This window comes from Saccopteryx bilineata, chromosome 2 (assembly GCF_036850765.1).
Source record: "Saccopteryx bilineata isolate mSacBil1 chromosome 2, mSacBil1_pri_phased_curated, whole genome shotgun sequence".
In the NCBI taxonomy this organism is placed as follows: domain Eukaryota; kingdom Metazoa; phylum Chordata; class Mammalia; order Chiroptera; family Emballonuridae; genus Saccopteryx; species Saccopteryx bilineata.
This window is the reverse complement of record NC_089491.1, coordinates 223,732,942-223,749,210: the sequence shown is the minus strand read 5'-3', so window position 1 is coordinate 223,749,210 and position 16,269 is coordinate 223,732,942. Positions and strand designations below refer to the sequence as shown.

Below are 16,269 nucleotides of genomic sequence, written 5' to 3'. Positions count from 1 at the left end.
GAAAAGACATGCAATGAGAAAAAGCCAGAACTGGATGAGTAAGTGTAACTGACAGAGGTCTAGAGCCAACAACAGCACTCCAGGTAAATTGGAGATTGGTCCAAGGTACTTGTTCCCAAGAGTATATTCAGGGATGACTAGTCCCTAGGGCAGTTTCACCCGCCAGGTAAGTGATGCCAGGTAAGGTTCTCGGGGCAGTGGAGCCCTAATGTGCTCGTTTGTGATGAGCTGCCACCAGATTATGAATCAACTGCTCTCTTTACTGGGAAGATTGTGCTATGAGACACGTCAGCCAGACAAATCAGAGCGCTGACCACTGTAGTTGTGTGTCCAGGGCTTAAGCGTTCTTTCTCTCCTACAGACAGCTAACAAACCTGCTCATCTGGCCAGTGGCCAGTTTGTACTATGGGCCACACTTCTGGAACCACTGCCTGGGAGGCAGGGGCTTTTCAGTTTAGTCCTGATGAGGCAATGGGGGGCATGCATGAGGACGGGCGGGGCACAGGGAGGATTTCCCTCCTTCCCGCCAGCTCAGTGGACCAGCTACCGCACTGCTCTGTGATTGGCCACTTAGGGAAAGCAATTAGTAAACATCTCCCCTGGGGCACAGTCAGTGAAGCAGCTGATTTCATTGTTTGTCTGGGGACCAGCACTTAGGACTCAATCGGGATTCAAAGAATAAAAACAAGACAAAGCAACTTCACTGTCTGTGGATGGAGAATTTGCGGTAAACATATTCGAAATGTGGATACTGATATTGGACGTTAAGAAAAGGACTTTTAATCTAATTTTGCGAAACTAAACGTTAGTGTCATGGCATCATAACACTTAATGTGAGTGAAGTGCTCACCGCACGGAAAAAGTGCCAGAAAAGCGAGAGTTTGTTGGGTTTACCTTCCAGGTGACCCTGATGCTCTGAGACGATATGGGCTCCAGGTGGACGTCCTGGGGTGGGCCGTCGGGAGCTGAAAGACCAAAACCCACAGGCCGGTTAGCAGCGAGTTCTGCAGTGGACTGAAACCTATCCAGCAGGATGCAGGCCCAGGAGATAGGCCGTCTCAGCCAGGGACGTGTGTGCTCAGCATTCATGGGCAAATCAACCTGTCAGGGTCACTGTGCACTGAGTTTACCCTGGGTTTCCTCGCTCCCAGGAGAAATGAATCCTGAGGGCTGGCCTTGCATTCTTCCCCGCCATGTCTTTGACAACTTGTTTAATAAACGTTAAATGTGAACATGTTAATGGGTGAGACAGGAAGTTCCTTGTATACAACACTGCCTGTGGCGGCCGTTGAAGACCCGTCTGTTTCTTTTGGAAGTCTCCTTTAGTGACAAAGCTTTGGGGTGGACCAGGTTGCTCAGAGCTACCAAGACAAAAAATAAATAAAAAGATCAGGATCCTTCTGTCTCTGAGTCTCTTTGATTGCTTTAATTCTTCATACTGCCCAATTAAAAATTCTTGTTAACCAGGGACAATCCCACAGATGGCAGAAGCAAATTTAAAAAGCAAAAGAAAGTGTGCAGTTCACAGCAACCTGTTTCTAATGGTTGTATGGATTTCAGTGACATCCTGTTACAGTCAATTAATATGCATTGGAAATGTACCGCATGCTAAGGACACAGTGTAGAACTAAGGGATGTGAAGCCTTCTTGTCCACCCCAAGTTCATGGTCAGCCAGAGCAGCTGGATGCACACACAGAGCCAACAACCTTCCACAGTTATACTCAACTATCATCTGAGAAGCAGAATCCAATGGTGACCCAGGAGTCAGCAGGCCTCAGAGACCCCTTTGGATGTAAACATGCTGTTGCATTGACTATTTTGCAATCACAGCTGCAAAAAGGCCATTTCTGCGGACACAAATGTTCCTTAGCAGAAGGGTGAGGAGCATGTGGGAACTAAGAAAGCAGAAGTAGCGAATGTAAACTAATTTTGAAGAATTTGAAAGTGAAAGGTTAGAGATAGAGGTCAGATTGGAGAGAGGCAAAGTCAAGGGAAATCTTTTTATTTTTTCAGAGGAAGAAGTTTTGAGTAATAACAGGGTATACAGGTGCTCCTCCACATATGAAGGAGTTATGTCTGGCTAAACCCGTTGGAAGTTGAAAATATCGTAAGTGAAAATGCATTTACTACCACACTGTAGACTACAGTTGCTCAGCCTTGTAACTGCATGACTCACTAGCTCTCAGTGGGCAGACCCTGTGTCTGACTCTCTCCTTGACGAGCACAGTAGATGCCTTACTGGGCTCACGTGCACTGATATTCATATATATATTTACCGTAACGCACTGATGATGCCTTTTACTCCTTAAGTCCCTACCATATCCCCTCAGCATCACACTCAGCACGAGAAACTCTTCTCCTGGACCAGAACTACTGCTCTGGAATGTGATAGAAGAGGAGGCAAAGACCACCAGATTCAATACAAAGCCAAGGACTCCATGTGGTGACCCTGCCATAATCCTGACCTTCCATCCTGACACGTCTGTGAAAATTCAGTGTTTTCACAAGGAGCTGTGGCATAAGTGAACTGCCATGTTTTAAGGACAGACTCAATAATGGAAACTATGAAGGGGTCAGCCACCCCAAACTCAGTCACAGGCACTAAGTGACACGTGACCAGGGCATGGCTGCTAATGGGAAGCTGGTCTGGGGTGAGGGTCAGCTGTGGATGTGACATGCTGCTCTCTCTCAGAGAAATTTGGCAAGTCCATGGAACTTCTGCCCATCAGGAGCTGACCTCATTAACTCTTGACTATGTCTCCACTTTCCCAACTTCTTTCCTTCAGGGGGGCCAAGGGCTGCTGAGTGGATTTGGGGCATGTGTGCAGGACAGTATGATCTCTGTTTCCTGGCTGTGCCCTGGGGTCAAGTGCATTAGAGCAGATGAGAATGCATTTGTGTACTTTCACGTGAAAATAAACTCAGTGTTGTAGAGTTGGAGCAATGCTATTTCCCAGCATTCGGTGGGAGTGCTGTGGAAACAGCAGTGAGTCCTTCTGCACGAAGCTTTGCAACGGACAGTAGAGTGGAAATTCACAACCCAAGTGCCCACCATGGCAAGACCTGAACCAGGGATCTGTCCACCTTTTCTGTATGGGGACAACTAGTAAATATGTAGCCTCTGTAAGACACATGGGGTCTCTCTTCCATAGTCTTCTTTTCTTTCTTCTTATTCAAATGTAAAAACTATTCTTAGCTCAAGAACTGTAAGTGGATTTTGGTTCATAGGCTTTTAGTTTTCTGACCCCTTAAATGAAAGAAGAGTGGGGAGGGGGGTTAGTTGGGGAATAGCACCAGCCTAAAGGGTAACCACTGCATGCTTAGCTCCAGCTGGTTCTCGCTAAACAGGCACTCAAAGAAATTCAAAATTTAAATTTTGACTCAGATTCTCCAGATTCTAAAAACTGACATCTAATTGTAAGGATATGCACAACAACAGGCAGAACCAACCGACATGCCCCCACAGGCCTGCCCACCACGCACAGTGCAGGTAGGGCCTGGGCCACGCTCCACCCCACCAGGATGGGAGGGTGTCTTGGCCACAGGCGTGGATGCTGCATGTGGCCTCAGTGTAGCACTGATGGGTGAGCCTGCTTCTTTCTTCCACCTTCTGCCAGGCTTACCCTATTTCTCTACTTTTCTTTCTCTATGAGACCCTTCAAAATTTCAGTGTTGGTTTAATCCACCATCTATTTTTTCAACAATCACATGTGTGCATACACACACACATACACGCACACAGTGCTCATTGTTATACCTATTCTGAAATCAACCCTACAGCATAGTTATCGATACTTCACCCACATACACTGTGCAGTCTCCCCTGTGCCAGACACACACAAGGAGACATGAATAGCACATAGCCCCATGCAGATATGACAGTTTGGCTCAAAGGCCATTGTTGGAAAGATTCCTACTCAGGGCTGGGGGGAGGGGTGGCGTGATTGTCATCCAGTGAGACTGGGCAGGTATCACACATAAATATGAGCCCTTGACCTGGCTTTTCAAAAAAGAGTACAGAAGAGGAGACACAGGACTTGGAGGGCCTTCCAGATGGGACTCAGCAGGTATGCAGAGGAGGGGGCAGGGCAGAGCAGGATGTCACTGACTGGGTGACAGGGAGTCCTATGGCGTTTCCACTAGTCGGGTGGAGGACATCCAGCCTAAACAACCCACAGATTCATTTTTTTTCCAGCCAGGTTGGGGTTGAGAGGTGTCCTCAGGTGCTCTGGACTTGGGCACTATCTTACTATAAAAATGAGTGGCTTTCCAGAAGCTTCTGCCAATGATTTTCACTGATTGGGAGATGACCACTTTTTTTTTACTGGAGGGGGCAGTCGGGGTAAAGAATGGTCATCTTGAGAGGGCTACACCTTTGGACATCCCTGCTGGGAAGAGAGTGGCAACCTGTGGCCTCCGCACGCAATTCTAGGGAGGATGTCTTTAGTCAGGGTAGTGGCTTTCCATTCCACTTGAGTCGCACAAGGGAAAATGACTTTTGATTTCTGTCATGCAAACCTACAGGCCAAGATAAAGACAGATTCTATTTGGAGCTCTGCTTTGCTCCTGCCTGTCTCTGCCCTTGCATTGTCCCTGAGCTCCCCTGAAGAGTAGGTGGGAGAGGCTGTGTGGGCCAGGGGCAGCTCCAGGAGCCAAGCCAGTGGCTCCCACGTCAGTCTGTCTGCAGAGATGCCAGGGCTCTGCCCTGCGGATGCTCGCCAGGATGGGCTGCTCACCTGGTCTCAGACTGGGGAGAGAAATGCTGCTATGGCAACGGCTAGCTGCAGTGGAGGTCACCGAGGCAACGGAATAAAAAGCAACAACACCAGCATTCCTAATGGCAATCCAGAGAGCAGCCACAGAATGCAGCATGGGGACAATAGCATTACCTTGAGAAGGTTGTAGAGATGGGGTAGCGTTAGGAATGGGTGAAGGGGAAGGAGAAGGCTGAGCACTGCATTGTATCATATATTGGGGGGGGCAGCATATTGTCCCTAAATATTCGGCATAATGAAATTCTGGGTAGTCAGTGGGTTATTTATATGAATAAATAAGATTCCATTTCTGTAGAAACATGCAAATACTCATCTTTCACTTATTTCTGAGAAATGAAAAGTGTTTTCAAAACCTAGAATTTATCCACTATGTTTGTGGTAAGGAGAAGAGAAAGACATCATTATGTCCATTTTATAGATAAGAAATCTTGTTTAATATCAAAGTATTAGAAATGGCCCATCTTCAGACACTGAAGCATAAAGCTATCCCGTCACCCTCCCTTAAAAACAATTTTCAAGAACTGCTATGTTCCAGGGTTGGGAAGTGAGTGCTCATCTGCTGTTCAGGAAGAATGATAAATTTTAACCTATTTTCTTGAGGGGCCGTATTGACTGCACATATAAAAAGAGTTAAATTATGCATTGGTATTGATCCAGAAATCCTATTTCTTGCTTTTTTAACCTAAGAAAATAATTTTGAAAATGGCAAAAGATATACCATAAAGATATTCATCACAGTGGTGTTTACAATAATAAAAAAATTGAACACACTGAGATGCTTAACCATGTAGAATTGGTTAAACAAATAGGAAGGCACCATTACAAATTGTAGAAAAGTTCTTAGGAGATATATAAGAGTGACATCTGCTTGTAATGCCATTAATGAGGGCAACAGAGAAGTCGGTGGTAAAAAGGAAGTCAAGAACAACCCTGAAAGAGGAAGCAAACCTCACGTTGAACTCTTGGCCATTTGGGAATGACCTTAACCTTGGTGACAGAGAACTAGGGATCTGAGACTAAGCTTCCAATTTCACCACAGCAGGTGGCTGTAGCTCTGGCTATTGCCAGGCAATGTAAAGTTAGCTTTGGGGACTGGACACTCTTTGACCCCTCAGGAGAGGAGTCAAGCCTTGGTTCCTTCCTTTTCTTTCCCCAGGAAAACCCAAGGGCAGCTTGCTTCCTCCTCTCCTTCCAGGAGGTAGGTTGTCAATCAGCATCCATTGCCACTGTCTGAAGGCTCAATCCTCTACACACCAGTTAATTTCATCCCCTGGTAGCCAAGAAAGAACCATGGTATTGAAGGGTGTGTGTATACTTTGTGTTCCTGCATGTGTGCACATGTGTGGGTGAGTGTGCATGCAGACAAGTGTGTGTGATGCCATGAGTTACTAACATGATTTAGTAGGCAATATCAATACGTTCATAGATAGCTCTAGATGGTAGGATTATGGAACTTGTTTTCCCTTCTTCAAACTACTTATATCTATCTTCTAAGTTTTCAATACTGAATGAAATACTTTGTATTATGAAAATACTGATATTTCTAGTCAATGAAATACCCTATGCTACGATCTCCCCAACTCTCCACACAAGGCAGATTCTTGGCCCTTTCCTACTAAAGCCTTCTTCCCTCAGCTGGACAGCACAGAATCTTGGGCAAGACATACACTCATGGTTCTTCTGTCAATGTGATTCCATGCACTCAAACAAAGGAATTGTAAAAATGGCAAGGCTCCTTAATTCTCATTAGATTGTTAGTGTCCTACATTTTTCTTTTAAGTCTAGGGTATGAGAACCTTGATCTGAGCCCCATTTGAAGAGCAGTGCCTTCCAAGTAAAAGGCAAAAGACGGTGCTTTGGTAAGGCATGGAGCTATAGAGTGCTCTCATCAAAGAACTGATTCTGCATTAACCGTCTGAGCCCAAAAGCCCACTCCAGGCTCCTGGGCCTCCAGCCAGGGACACGCACCTGCCTCATCCGCGGTGATGGACAGCTCGTTGCTGGGCTCACTCTTGCCAATCCGGTTCTTGGCGTACATGCGGATGCTGTAGGTGGAGGAAGGGTGGATATCAATGATGGTGGCCGAGTTCAGCTGAGGGGAAACATCTTTGGTTCTCTGAGCAGAATCCCAGGAGTCTTTTGGGTTTTATTTTTCAAAAAAGAAGAGATAGAGATGTGAGTTTTTTCCTCTGCCTTTGAAAGTTCACAAGCAGGAATTATAAACAAAATAAAAAAAAAAAAGAAAGAAAAGTCACAACTCAATGTGAAACTCTCAATGCATGGTTCCCAGTGTTCTGGCAGGAGAGCCATCTGAGGGAGGATGACCCCACACACTCATTGTCTATACTGAGGGGGAAAAGAGCTGTGGAACCTGAGTTTAGGGACCTCTGAGGCAACATACCGGTTCTAGGGTGGATATCATGGAGGGACCATGATGTGGTGGGGGCTTATGTCAGTGAAAGAAACAGCATGTCTAAGCACTCATTCTACAGTATAACAAAAGGCAGTAGGGATCAGACACTGCTCCACCAAAAAGGTGTCTGCAAAGCAGCAAGACTTCAGCCAATGTGATCCCTTCTTCTCTAAATGAAGAGCAGTAAGAACAAAATCCATATAAAATTAATCTTAGTTTCCAGTATAAACACTGCTTCCTGAATGTACTTCTTAATTCTAATGTTTGAAATTAGCTAGTCTCAGCTCCTTTATCATAGGAAGTATTTTTCAATGACAGCTAATTTTAAAGGCAGCATATGCCTCATATGAAGAGCGATCACTGAATCCATGACCATATGTACTGGCTGGTTTTAGGGTTTTGACCTATCATGAGAACATCAGTAAATGGTTCTTATTTCAGAAAGAGTTTAGGCAGGTGTTGATTGGAGATGGGTGGTCAAGAGATGCTGTTGGTTGTAGAGAAAAGAAACCTCCTGAGATGGAGGACAGATGGAATGCTCATATACTCCCATACCCCAGGGTACTCGTGTGGGGCGCCCATCACATTTGTAAGGATTTCATTGAGATTCTGTGTTCCCTGCTGGACTTTATGCCCCATGAGGGCAGAGACCATGCTTATCCTGTTCAAAGCCATATCCCCAGTGTTCACACAGAACTGGACAGATAATGAACATACAGTTAATAGATGGATGAATAAGTAGCAAATACACAGACCTCTGAATCCTGTAAATGATCCCATACCCCACACTATGGAGTTCAGAGGGCTGTTTGGCCCAGAGGTAACTCTAAATACAAGAGATTTTCTGGACTTGCAAAACAAACAAACAACAAAAATTATATATATGGTCTTCAGCCTGCCTTTGCTCTATCTTATCAGGGAATAGGACATATAAGAAACTAACAACTAAGATCCCAGCTAAAAGAAAAAGTATCATTGGGTCAAGAGGATTGAAGGCAGGACAACATGACTTGAAAAGAGAAGATACTGACAATCAATGGAAGAGAACAAGATGACTCAATTGAGGACTAATGGGGGAAAAGGGATGTTAATATCAATGAAATGACACATAAATATGAGCCCTTGTCCCAGAAGAGGAAACCACACCTGCTGGAGAAAACCTCTAGGACAAGAGAGGAAGCCCAGATATTGCAAGATGCAGAGAAAGTTGCTGACTAGCACCAGGAAGCTCATCATTTACAGTGGGTGATGGTTCTGCCCAGGGCAACATGGAGAATTCTGGACTTGGCAGGGCCAATAAAGACATCCTCACTGGAGGATGTGTCAGGGAGGTGGCGAAGATCCTGAAATGTAGACATATTAATGTCTTCCTGACAATCAACTTATATCGAGAGCCAATAGGGGAGTGACCAAGGCGGGGCATGCTGGACAGGAAATGAAAGAGCCTTGGAGAAGGTACTGTGCTTTAGTTTCTTCCTAGAAGTGATTATACTTTGAAAGAAAAAAAAAAGATGACATCAATGATCATGATTGTAGAATATAGTTCAAAGCAAGACATTGAATTTTTAGCTAAAGGTCCAGAAGATGAAAAAGAATGGGTTATCCTGAAGGATTTTAAAGTATTTGAATGGAGAAAGGGAGTGTAGTTAAATCCCCTAAACATACTCTGGCAAATTATATGTCATCAAAGGAGGAGTAAAAACAGGCAGTGCCTACGTAAGGAGTCAGGAAAGGGACATGTGTGCTGCTGATGTGCAAACAGGTGGTTGTGGATAATTAACAGAGTGCCTCTGCCAATAGCACAGGGCATAAAAAACAAGCACAGAGAGTCCCTGAGACTCAGGAGAATCAAATTGCAAGCTGAAACACAAATAAAACTAAAAGAATATGCCCCAGGCAATCTAACAGTCTCATAGGTATAAGTCACAAACAGAAATGCATGCTTGGAAGGCCAAGAGCAAGGAGGCAGGCATGAAAGGAGAAGGTTTGGGAAGGGCATGAACAGGAAGGGGTAGGCATGAAACTGTTATGGGGCTTCATTACAGGTCTCCTTGCCCAGTGGATAGCGCCTTCCAGATGCAGAAAACAGATGTAGCATCATGGAGGATTAAAAGTCACACCAGAAGATGCTTACTGAGGGTTTACGGACGGAGGTGTACACTGGATAAAGGGGATGCTGAGGTTCCCATCATCTAGTAAGCCTGGGAAGCTGCTCCCCCTCAGGGCCAGGAGGGCGGAGGGAAGCGACAGAGTCACTGCAGTGTAGACCAGGCCAGATATCAGAAGAGGAGCCCCATCTGGGAAGCTGTGCATATAGAACAGCCTCTGCCAGGGTTCTTGTTAGCATCATTCTCTTTGCCTGCCGTTGGGTGAACTCAACCAGAAGCCAGAGGGGAAAGGAATCTGCATGGTGCAGTCTAAGGAGCTCAGCCTCCTAGAGAAGGGCAGCAGGATGTTTGTGGTGAAGGTCAAGGCCGTGGTCAGAGACAACGAGCAGCAAAGGGAACTCACTCGTGGAGTCATGTCTGTTTGCTTGGCACTATGCAAGGCATGATAGTAATGTGACTTCTGCAGTCCCCAAATCTGTGGGCAAACTGAAAACACCTTGGAGCTTTGACAATGACACTTTCAAACCCACTGACCCTCTGGGGGGTGGTGCCCAGAATCCAAAATTCCTTGCTATAAAGCAGACATTGGGGTGCAGAGTCCATTCACTCTTTCTGTACCACAACCATTATGTAAGAAGTATAAAACACTGCCTTTATGCTGCCAAGCCACAATGACTCTTCCTACATCAAAGGATTTTCACCAGTAGGGGTGCCCAGAACCTGTGTTTTTAAAAAAGCCTCACTCTCTGGGTCACTTGGAGTCACAGCTAGAGTTTGGGCAGAGTGCTTTATTTGATGAAATTCTTACAACATTGCTGAGACAAGGATTTTTATTTTCATTTGGAGGGTCAAGAAACTCACATCCTGTGAGGCTGGAATTTGACCTCAGATGTGTCATCCCCACAGCCCAGGTCATTTTCTTGAAGCAGGTGGTCTCCATGTATTCTCTGTAGGACACCTGATAGGATGGGATTTCAGTTTTCCATACATCTGCTGAAAGTCTCATATGCTCTGATGAAGACTTTCTAACAAGTTCTTGAGTTGGTTTACTGATGAGGAGGAACAATGTAGAGTCTGACCAAGTGCAAAAAGGAGGTCTTTGGCCAAAAACTATTGTGACATCTATGGGCTTGTAGGAACTAAGTTTGGGAGAGCTGTTCATGCTCAGATCTGTACTTTCATTCAGAAAGAAGATGTCAGAAGCATTTGTTGAAAAGTCAGCAGGACTCCATGAAAGGCCCAGACAGATGATAGCATAAAAGGCCGGGGACATTCCAAATCACATTCCTGCCTCTGAAATTCCAAAGAACACCTGTGGGAAAGGGCTAGAAGCCAGTGTGGTTGTCCTGGGTGCTCGCTGGTGAGCTCAGCTTGGGGGTCACACACCCTGAGTCAGGAGGATGGTACCTCATCGAGGACAAATGGAAGAGTCTGAACTTGACCTGAAGCAGTATATTACAAGAGACCAGAGTGAGTGAAGGTGACCAAAAGTTCTAGAGACAGAATTCACAAAAGGTAAGAAATAGTATATAACCAACACCCCTTCCCTCAAAAAAACACCCCCAAAACAAAAACAAAACAACCTACAATGGCTTATTGCCCTAGATCAGTGGTAGTCAACCTGGTCCTTACCACCCCCTAATGGGCATTCCAGATTTCATGGTGGGTGGTAGTGGAGCAACCAAAGTATAAATAAAAAGATAGATTTAACTATAGTAAGTTGTTTTATAAAAATTTATCCTGCTCCTTGTGACGGCTCCTAACAGACTGAACTGGGGTTGGGTTGCATTTTTCAGGGATTTAGCATGGTATTGGGGCCAACTTGGACTTGGTGAACATGTTAAGGACACTACTCTTTTATGGATTCTTGCTGTATTGGCCAAGAGTTTGCTTAAAGGCTTTAATCACTGTAAAAAAAAATAGAAGACTAGATAAAGAAGATGTGGCGCATATACACCATGGTATACTATTCAGCCATAAGAAATGATGACATCGGATCACTTACAACAAAATGGTGGGATCTTGATAACATTATACGGAGTGAAATAAGTAAATCAGAAAAAAATAAGAACTGCAGGATTCCATACATTGGTGGGACATAAAAACGAGACTAAGAGACATGGACAAGAGTGTGGTGGTTATGGGGGGCGGGGGGAGGGAAGAGGGAGAGGGGGAAGGGTAGAAATAAAACTAGATAGAAGGTGACGGAGGACAATCTGACTTTGGGTGATGGGTGTGCAACAGAACTGAATGACAAGATAACCTGGACATGTTTTCTTTGAATATATGTACCCTGATTAATTGATGTCACCCCATTAAAATAAAAATTTATTTATAAAAAAATTTATTCTGCCAAACTTAGTGAAAATCCAACATAAAGTACTTGGTAAGTAATTATTATTATATGCTTTAACTTGCTGTAACTCTGCTTTATAAATTTTATAAAGTAAAGTTACTTCCCTACTTCACCATTACTGTGGAACTGGTGGGCGGTTAGAAAATTTTACTACTAACAGAGATACAAAAGTGAGCAGTAGGTATAAAAAGGTTGACTACCCCTGCCCTAGATAGTTACATTCCAGGAGATGGGAGATACTGAGGATTATGAAATGGGTGGTGAGTAGCTTAAAGCAGTGTTTTTCAACTGCCAGTCCGTGGACTGGTCCACCAGAAATTTTGTGCCGGTCTGTAAAAGAGTTAACCACTCTGGCGTTTCACGAAGATTACATATGCAATGATCGTAGTCGAACTTGCTTACGCTCAGGGTGATTTCTGCCTTTGTGGTCCCTGAAATAATTCTCCTATTTTCACCAGTCCCCAAGTGTAAAAAACTTGAAAACCATTGGTTTAAGGAGCACAGATGGTTTTAGAGGCATTTTAGATGTAAGCATTTCCTTGCATGCTTGAGTAATACTAAAAGCTGCCACTTGCTGGCTGTTTACTCTGCACTGGGCAGCAGGAAAAGTGCTTTAAATGCATGTCCTTTATAAAAAGAATTCACCAAACATCCTTTGGGGGCTGACAACATGTTAGATGCTGCAGAAATGGTCTGGCCAAAACTAGTCCTTAAAGGCACAGGAGCCCAAAGGAGCCTCCCCTCTGGTTGAGGTGACACGTGAATCACCCATCACAACTACAATGACCCCTTCCCAAATAGGGTTGCATTCTGCAGTATCTTCTTGGTGGATACGATTCAATCCACATCATAAAAATGTCATTACCGCCAAAGTTAATGTAGAAATTTAATATGATCTCAGGGCAAATAAAAAAAGTGCTTTTGTGAAGTGAGACAAATTTATCCTAAAGTTTAGATACAGAAAACCATAAAAACCCTGAAATAAAGTCACCAGGGTGAACCAGCTCTACCAGATAGTAAAATATAAAGCTTCTGTGACTTACACTGAGTGGTACTGGTACCCTAACTGATAGACAAGGCAGTGAGACAGAACAGAAAGCCCAGAGACGGACGGACGCACACACGGAAGGTTAATATGAGGCCAAGAGGGCACCTGAAGTCACCGAGCAGCGGTGGGCTTTTAGTAATAAGAGGATACCCATTTGGGAGAAGAAAAATTAGATCCTCATTTCCCAGCATTCAGAAGAATAAACTCCCGATGGATTGGAGATCTAAATTTCCAAAAGGGAGAGAAAACTAGAAGAAACCAGGTGAATTATTTCATAGCCCCAGTGGAGAGACAGCTTTGTTAACGATTCGAAATCCAGATGCAGTTAAAGAAAATGGTGACAAATTTGGAAAAAGAAAAAGAAAGGTAGAAGCAATCACAGAAATAAGTATGTGACCACACGTTATGGCTCCTGACAGGGAAGATGGGGGAGATGCCAGAAGATCATGTGAGAGAAAGTGTGGCCTTCACGTGGACCAGGGATATGTCCCTGTGGAGGTGACAGGAGGAGTTGGGCCTAAGCAGAAGGCAGAGGAACCATAGTAACCATGTGGTCCAGGGACAGGTTCCTTTCAGGCAGAAGGCAGCCTGTGGCCTTTGAGGGACCCTTGCTTGCCACAGGAAGATGCTATGGTGTGTCCCATCTCACAGAAGAGAATGGTGAGTGGAGGGAACCAGCAAAGGTGCACAGCTGGTGAGAGGCAGGGCCAGCAGAGGAGCCAGGACAGGCTGGCCCTGAACCCATGGTGGAGCCACTAGTTCCCAGCACCTGGAAATGACGGATCTCCCTCAAGACGGGAAGCACTGAGCCTCTCCCAACAGGCAGCCTAGGCTCTAGCTCCGAGGGCATGGAAGCCAGTGGTCCTAAGGTCAGTCAGTGCTCAGCCAAAAGACTGGTGGGGCTCCCTCTCACTTCAGGACTCTGAGGAGCACCTTCCTGACTCACATCCACATCCCCCTGAGCTCTCATTGCTGCCATGAGCTTCCAGGTTGTTCTCTGCCAGCTCATGCTGCTCACCTAAGAAGCTCTCCCATTACTTCAAGAGCTGGCTCTCAGAACTCGGACACTCTGGCTTCAACCGGCCTTATTCTTATGAACAGAGGCTGGTGCTCCTCTCCTCCCATTGGCCTTGGGGGGAAGACTGCTCAGCCTAGTTCCTCCAAGATCCCTGTCTGGGCCAGCCCCATCCTCAGCCTGCTCATTGGGGTCAGGATTCCCCATCTTCCCACCAGCACTGGCTCTGTCACATTTTCTGGCGGTAACAGTGTGGCTCCCCTCTGAGGCTTCCCTGGGCCCTGTGTGGGCACTGCCTAGTCCCCGGACCGCTGGCTGAGTCTCTGACATGAACAACCTGAGCATCTCCCCCGCCCCATTTTCTATGTGCCTTTTTGACCCAGCCACTCACTTCAGATCTGGAATACCAGGTCACCACCGACTGGGCAATCCATAGTGCTTGCAGAGTGAAAAATAAGCCTGCTTGTGTAGCTTCTGAGAACCCTGTTAACTCTTCACATGCTGGTGGTGCTCTAATTCCTCATCTCCTGAGGCAGGCAGCAGAAGTCCACATGGGAAATGAAGGGCAGCAGGGGAGGTAGCAGAAATGATGACGGTAGCCAAGACCTGGCAGTAGCTGCCTACGTGCCAATCGGTGACAAGAAAGCCAAAGTGGCCATCATGAAGCAAGACTGAGATTCAAAGAGAAAGGAGGCAGAGCTGAGCCCACGAGGGGCATCTATACACAAAACCCCACAGGAGGAAGCGCTGGGGAACTGGAGTGAGAAGAGAGGCAAATTGGGAAGAAGAGCCCCCTCTGAGTTTCCTCCAGTCCAGGTTTGTTCTTACATGTTCTTAAATAAATAAAAATGGGAGAAAACAAAAGGGCATTTGAAGTGGACCTCAAGCTGGAGGAGGAGAAAAGGACTTACCTGATTTGTTTTTGCATTCGATGTCATAGCCCGTGATGGGGCTGTTCCCGTCAAAGCCCATGGTCCACCTGAGGGTGATGGTGCGTGCCTTCACATCTTTGATCTCGATTTCGGGAGGGTCCGGGGGCTCTGCAACAGAGCACCGGGGTTAGTTCAGACCGGAGAGGCTAGGGCTAGTGGCACCACTGCTTCTGCCTCACAGATGCTTTGTCAGCATCCCACACTGGAAGACACTTGATACCTGGAAGCATTTTCACCCTCAGTCTCATTTTAGGGAGGAGAAATCCCCCTCTTCCCCGACGGCCAATGACGCAGACAACACCTGCAGAGCTGGGCCTGACCTGGAGGACCGAAATGCCACTGTTCTATGTAGTTTGGAATCTGTAACTCAGAACCTGTTTTGAGTTCATCTTCAAATGTTAAAACTTGTCTTTTCATTCAGATTGTCCAGGGGAAGGATCCCTAAAACTGAGCAGAGAAGAAATGCGACTGCTGAGTCCTTTGACTCAGTGCCTTTAAGGGCTGGGTTCTGTGTCTGGGCTGCCTCCTGACACATTCACAGGCATTACAAAATACTGCTTTCATGTGTTCAAAGTTTTCGGAGAATCAGGAGCCGTGACATAGTGAGCCAGGTCCACGCAGATGCCTGAGCCTGGGCATATACTCACTGTCCTAAAACAGTTGTGTTGCCCCCTACCTGCTCCCCCTCCCCCCGCTGTCTCCTTCCTACCTTGTACTGTGAGCTGAATTATTCCGCGGTCCTCCCCATAAGAATTGATAGCATGACAGGAGAAGAAGCCAGAATCTTCTCTTACCGTCGGCAAAATCTATATGCAAGGCAGAAAGAAAATCATCTTATCCATAGCATGGAATGAGCAAACAGCTAAAAGGGTTTGGCTGTAAAAATGTTTCCACTCCCACCTTCCTCCCACCCTCAGCGCATGTGCAAGCACACACACACACACACACACACACACACACACGTGCACACCACACACATACATACACATCTCACAGCAAATCATTTCTGCACAACTATAACACTGCAGATGGATGGCTCAATGTACATTTAGTGTCTTCAGCTGCCAGCTCGTTAAACTGGATGCATACTTTATGGTGGATGTTATGATCAAGTTGATATATATATTCCACATATACTTTTTCCCCCTCACACTCTGCCTTTCAAGCATCCAAAATAACCCTGCCTAAGGAAATAGATCTATAAATACTGCACTAAAGCCTCGGTCTTGCAGGACCTTCATTAGAGGTCTGCTCTAGGAGGACTGCAGGATGGAACCCTGTGAGTGAATCAGCATCAGCGTTTCACACATGTGGCTTTTGTCCCCACGAGTGTGCTCAGCATCCCACTCCCCTCTATGCAAAGCATCACTCAGTTAACTACCAATTGTGCTCCGTAATAGGTGACTAGAATACTTTTCTCCTAGCTTTTGTTATTCTATGAGGAGGATGGGATTTTGTGATGTTGGATTTTTTCCAAAGAGGCAAAATACTTTTCCTGATAATATTTTTGCCCCAATGCCCATCTGAAACTGTTATTAAGAGACTGTTTCTCACATTTTCTTAAATTTTAGTTGGGTTCCCTGCCGTGTTTGTAATAATTTTACTCTTAATAACACTTAAG

At 45.6% G+C, this 16,269-nt stretch overlaps 1 protein-coding gene across 1 annotated transcript in view; it reads right to left on the bottom strand.

The window, feature by feature from the left end:
* DSCAM (DS cell adhesion molecule) overlaps positions 1-16,269 on the bottom strand; it is a 691,848-nt gene that overhangs the window by 111,878 nt on the left and 563,701 nt on the right. The window contains exons 13-16 of the mRNA XM_066259344.1: positions 15,358-15,454; positions 14,628-14,756; positions 6,745-6,912; positions 895-965 (exon numbers count right to left, since the gene is read on the bottom strand). Of these exons, the coding sequence (XP_066115441.1) occupies positions 895-965; positions 6,745-6,912; positions 14,628-14,756; positions 15,358-15,454 (465 nt within the window). The remainder of the gene's footprint in view (positions 1-894; positions 966-6,744; positions 6,913-14,627; positions 14,757-15,357; positions 15,455-16,269) is intronic.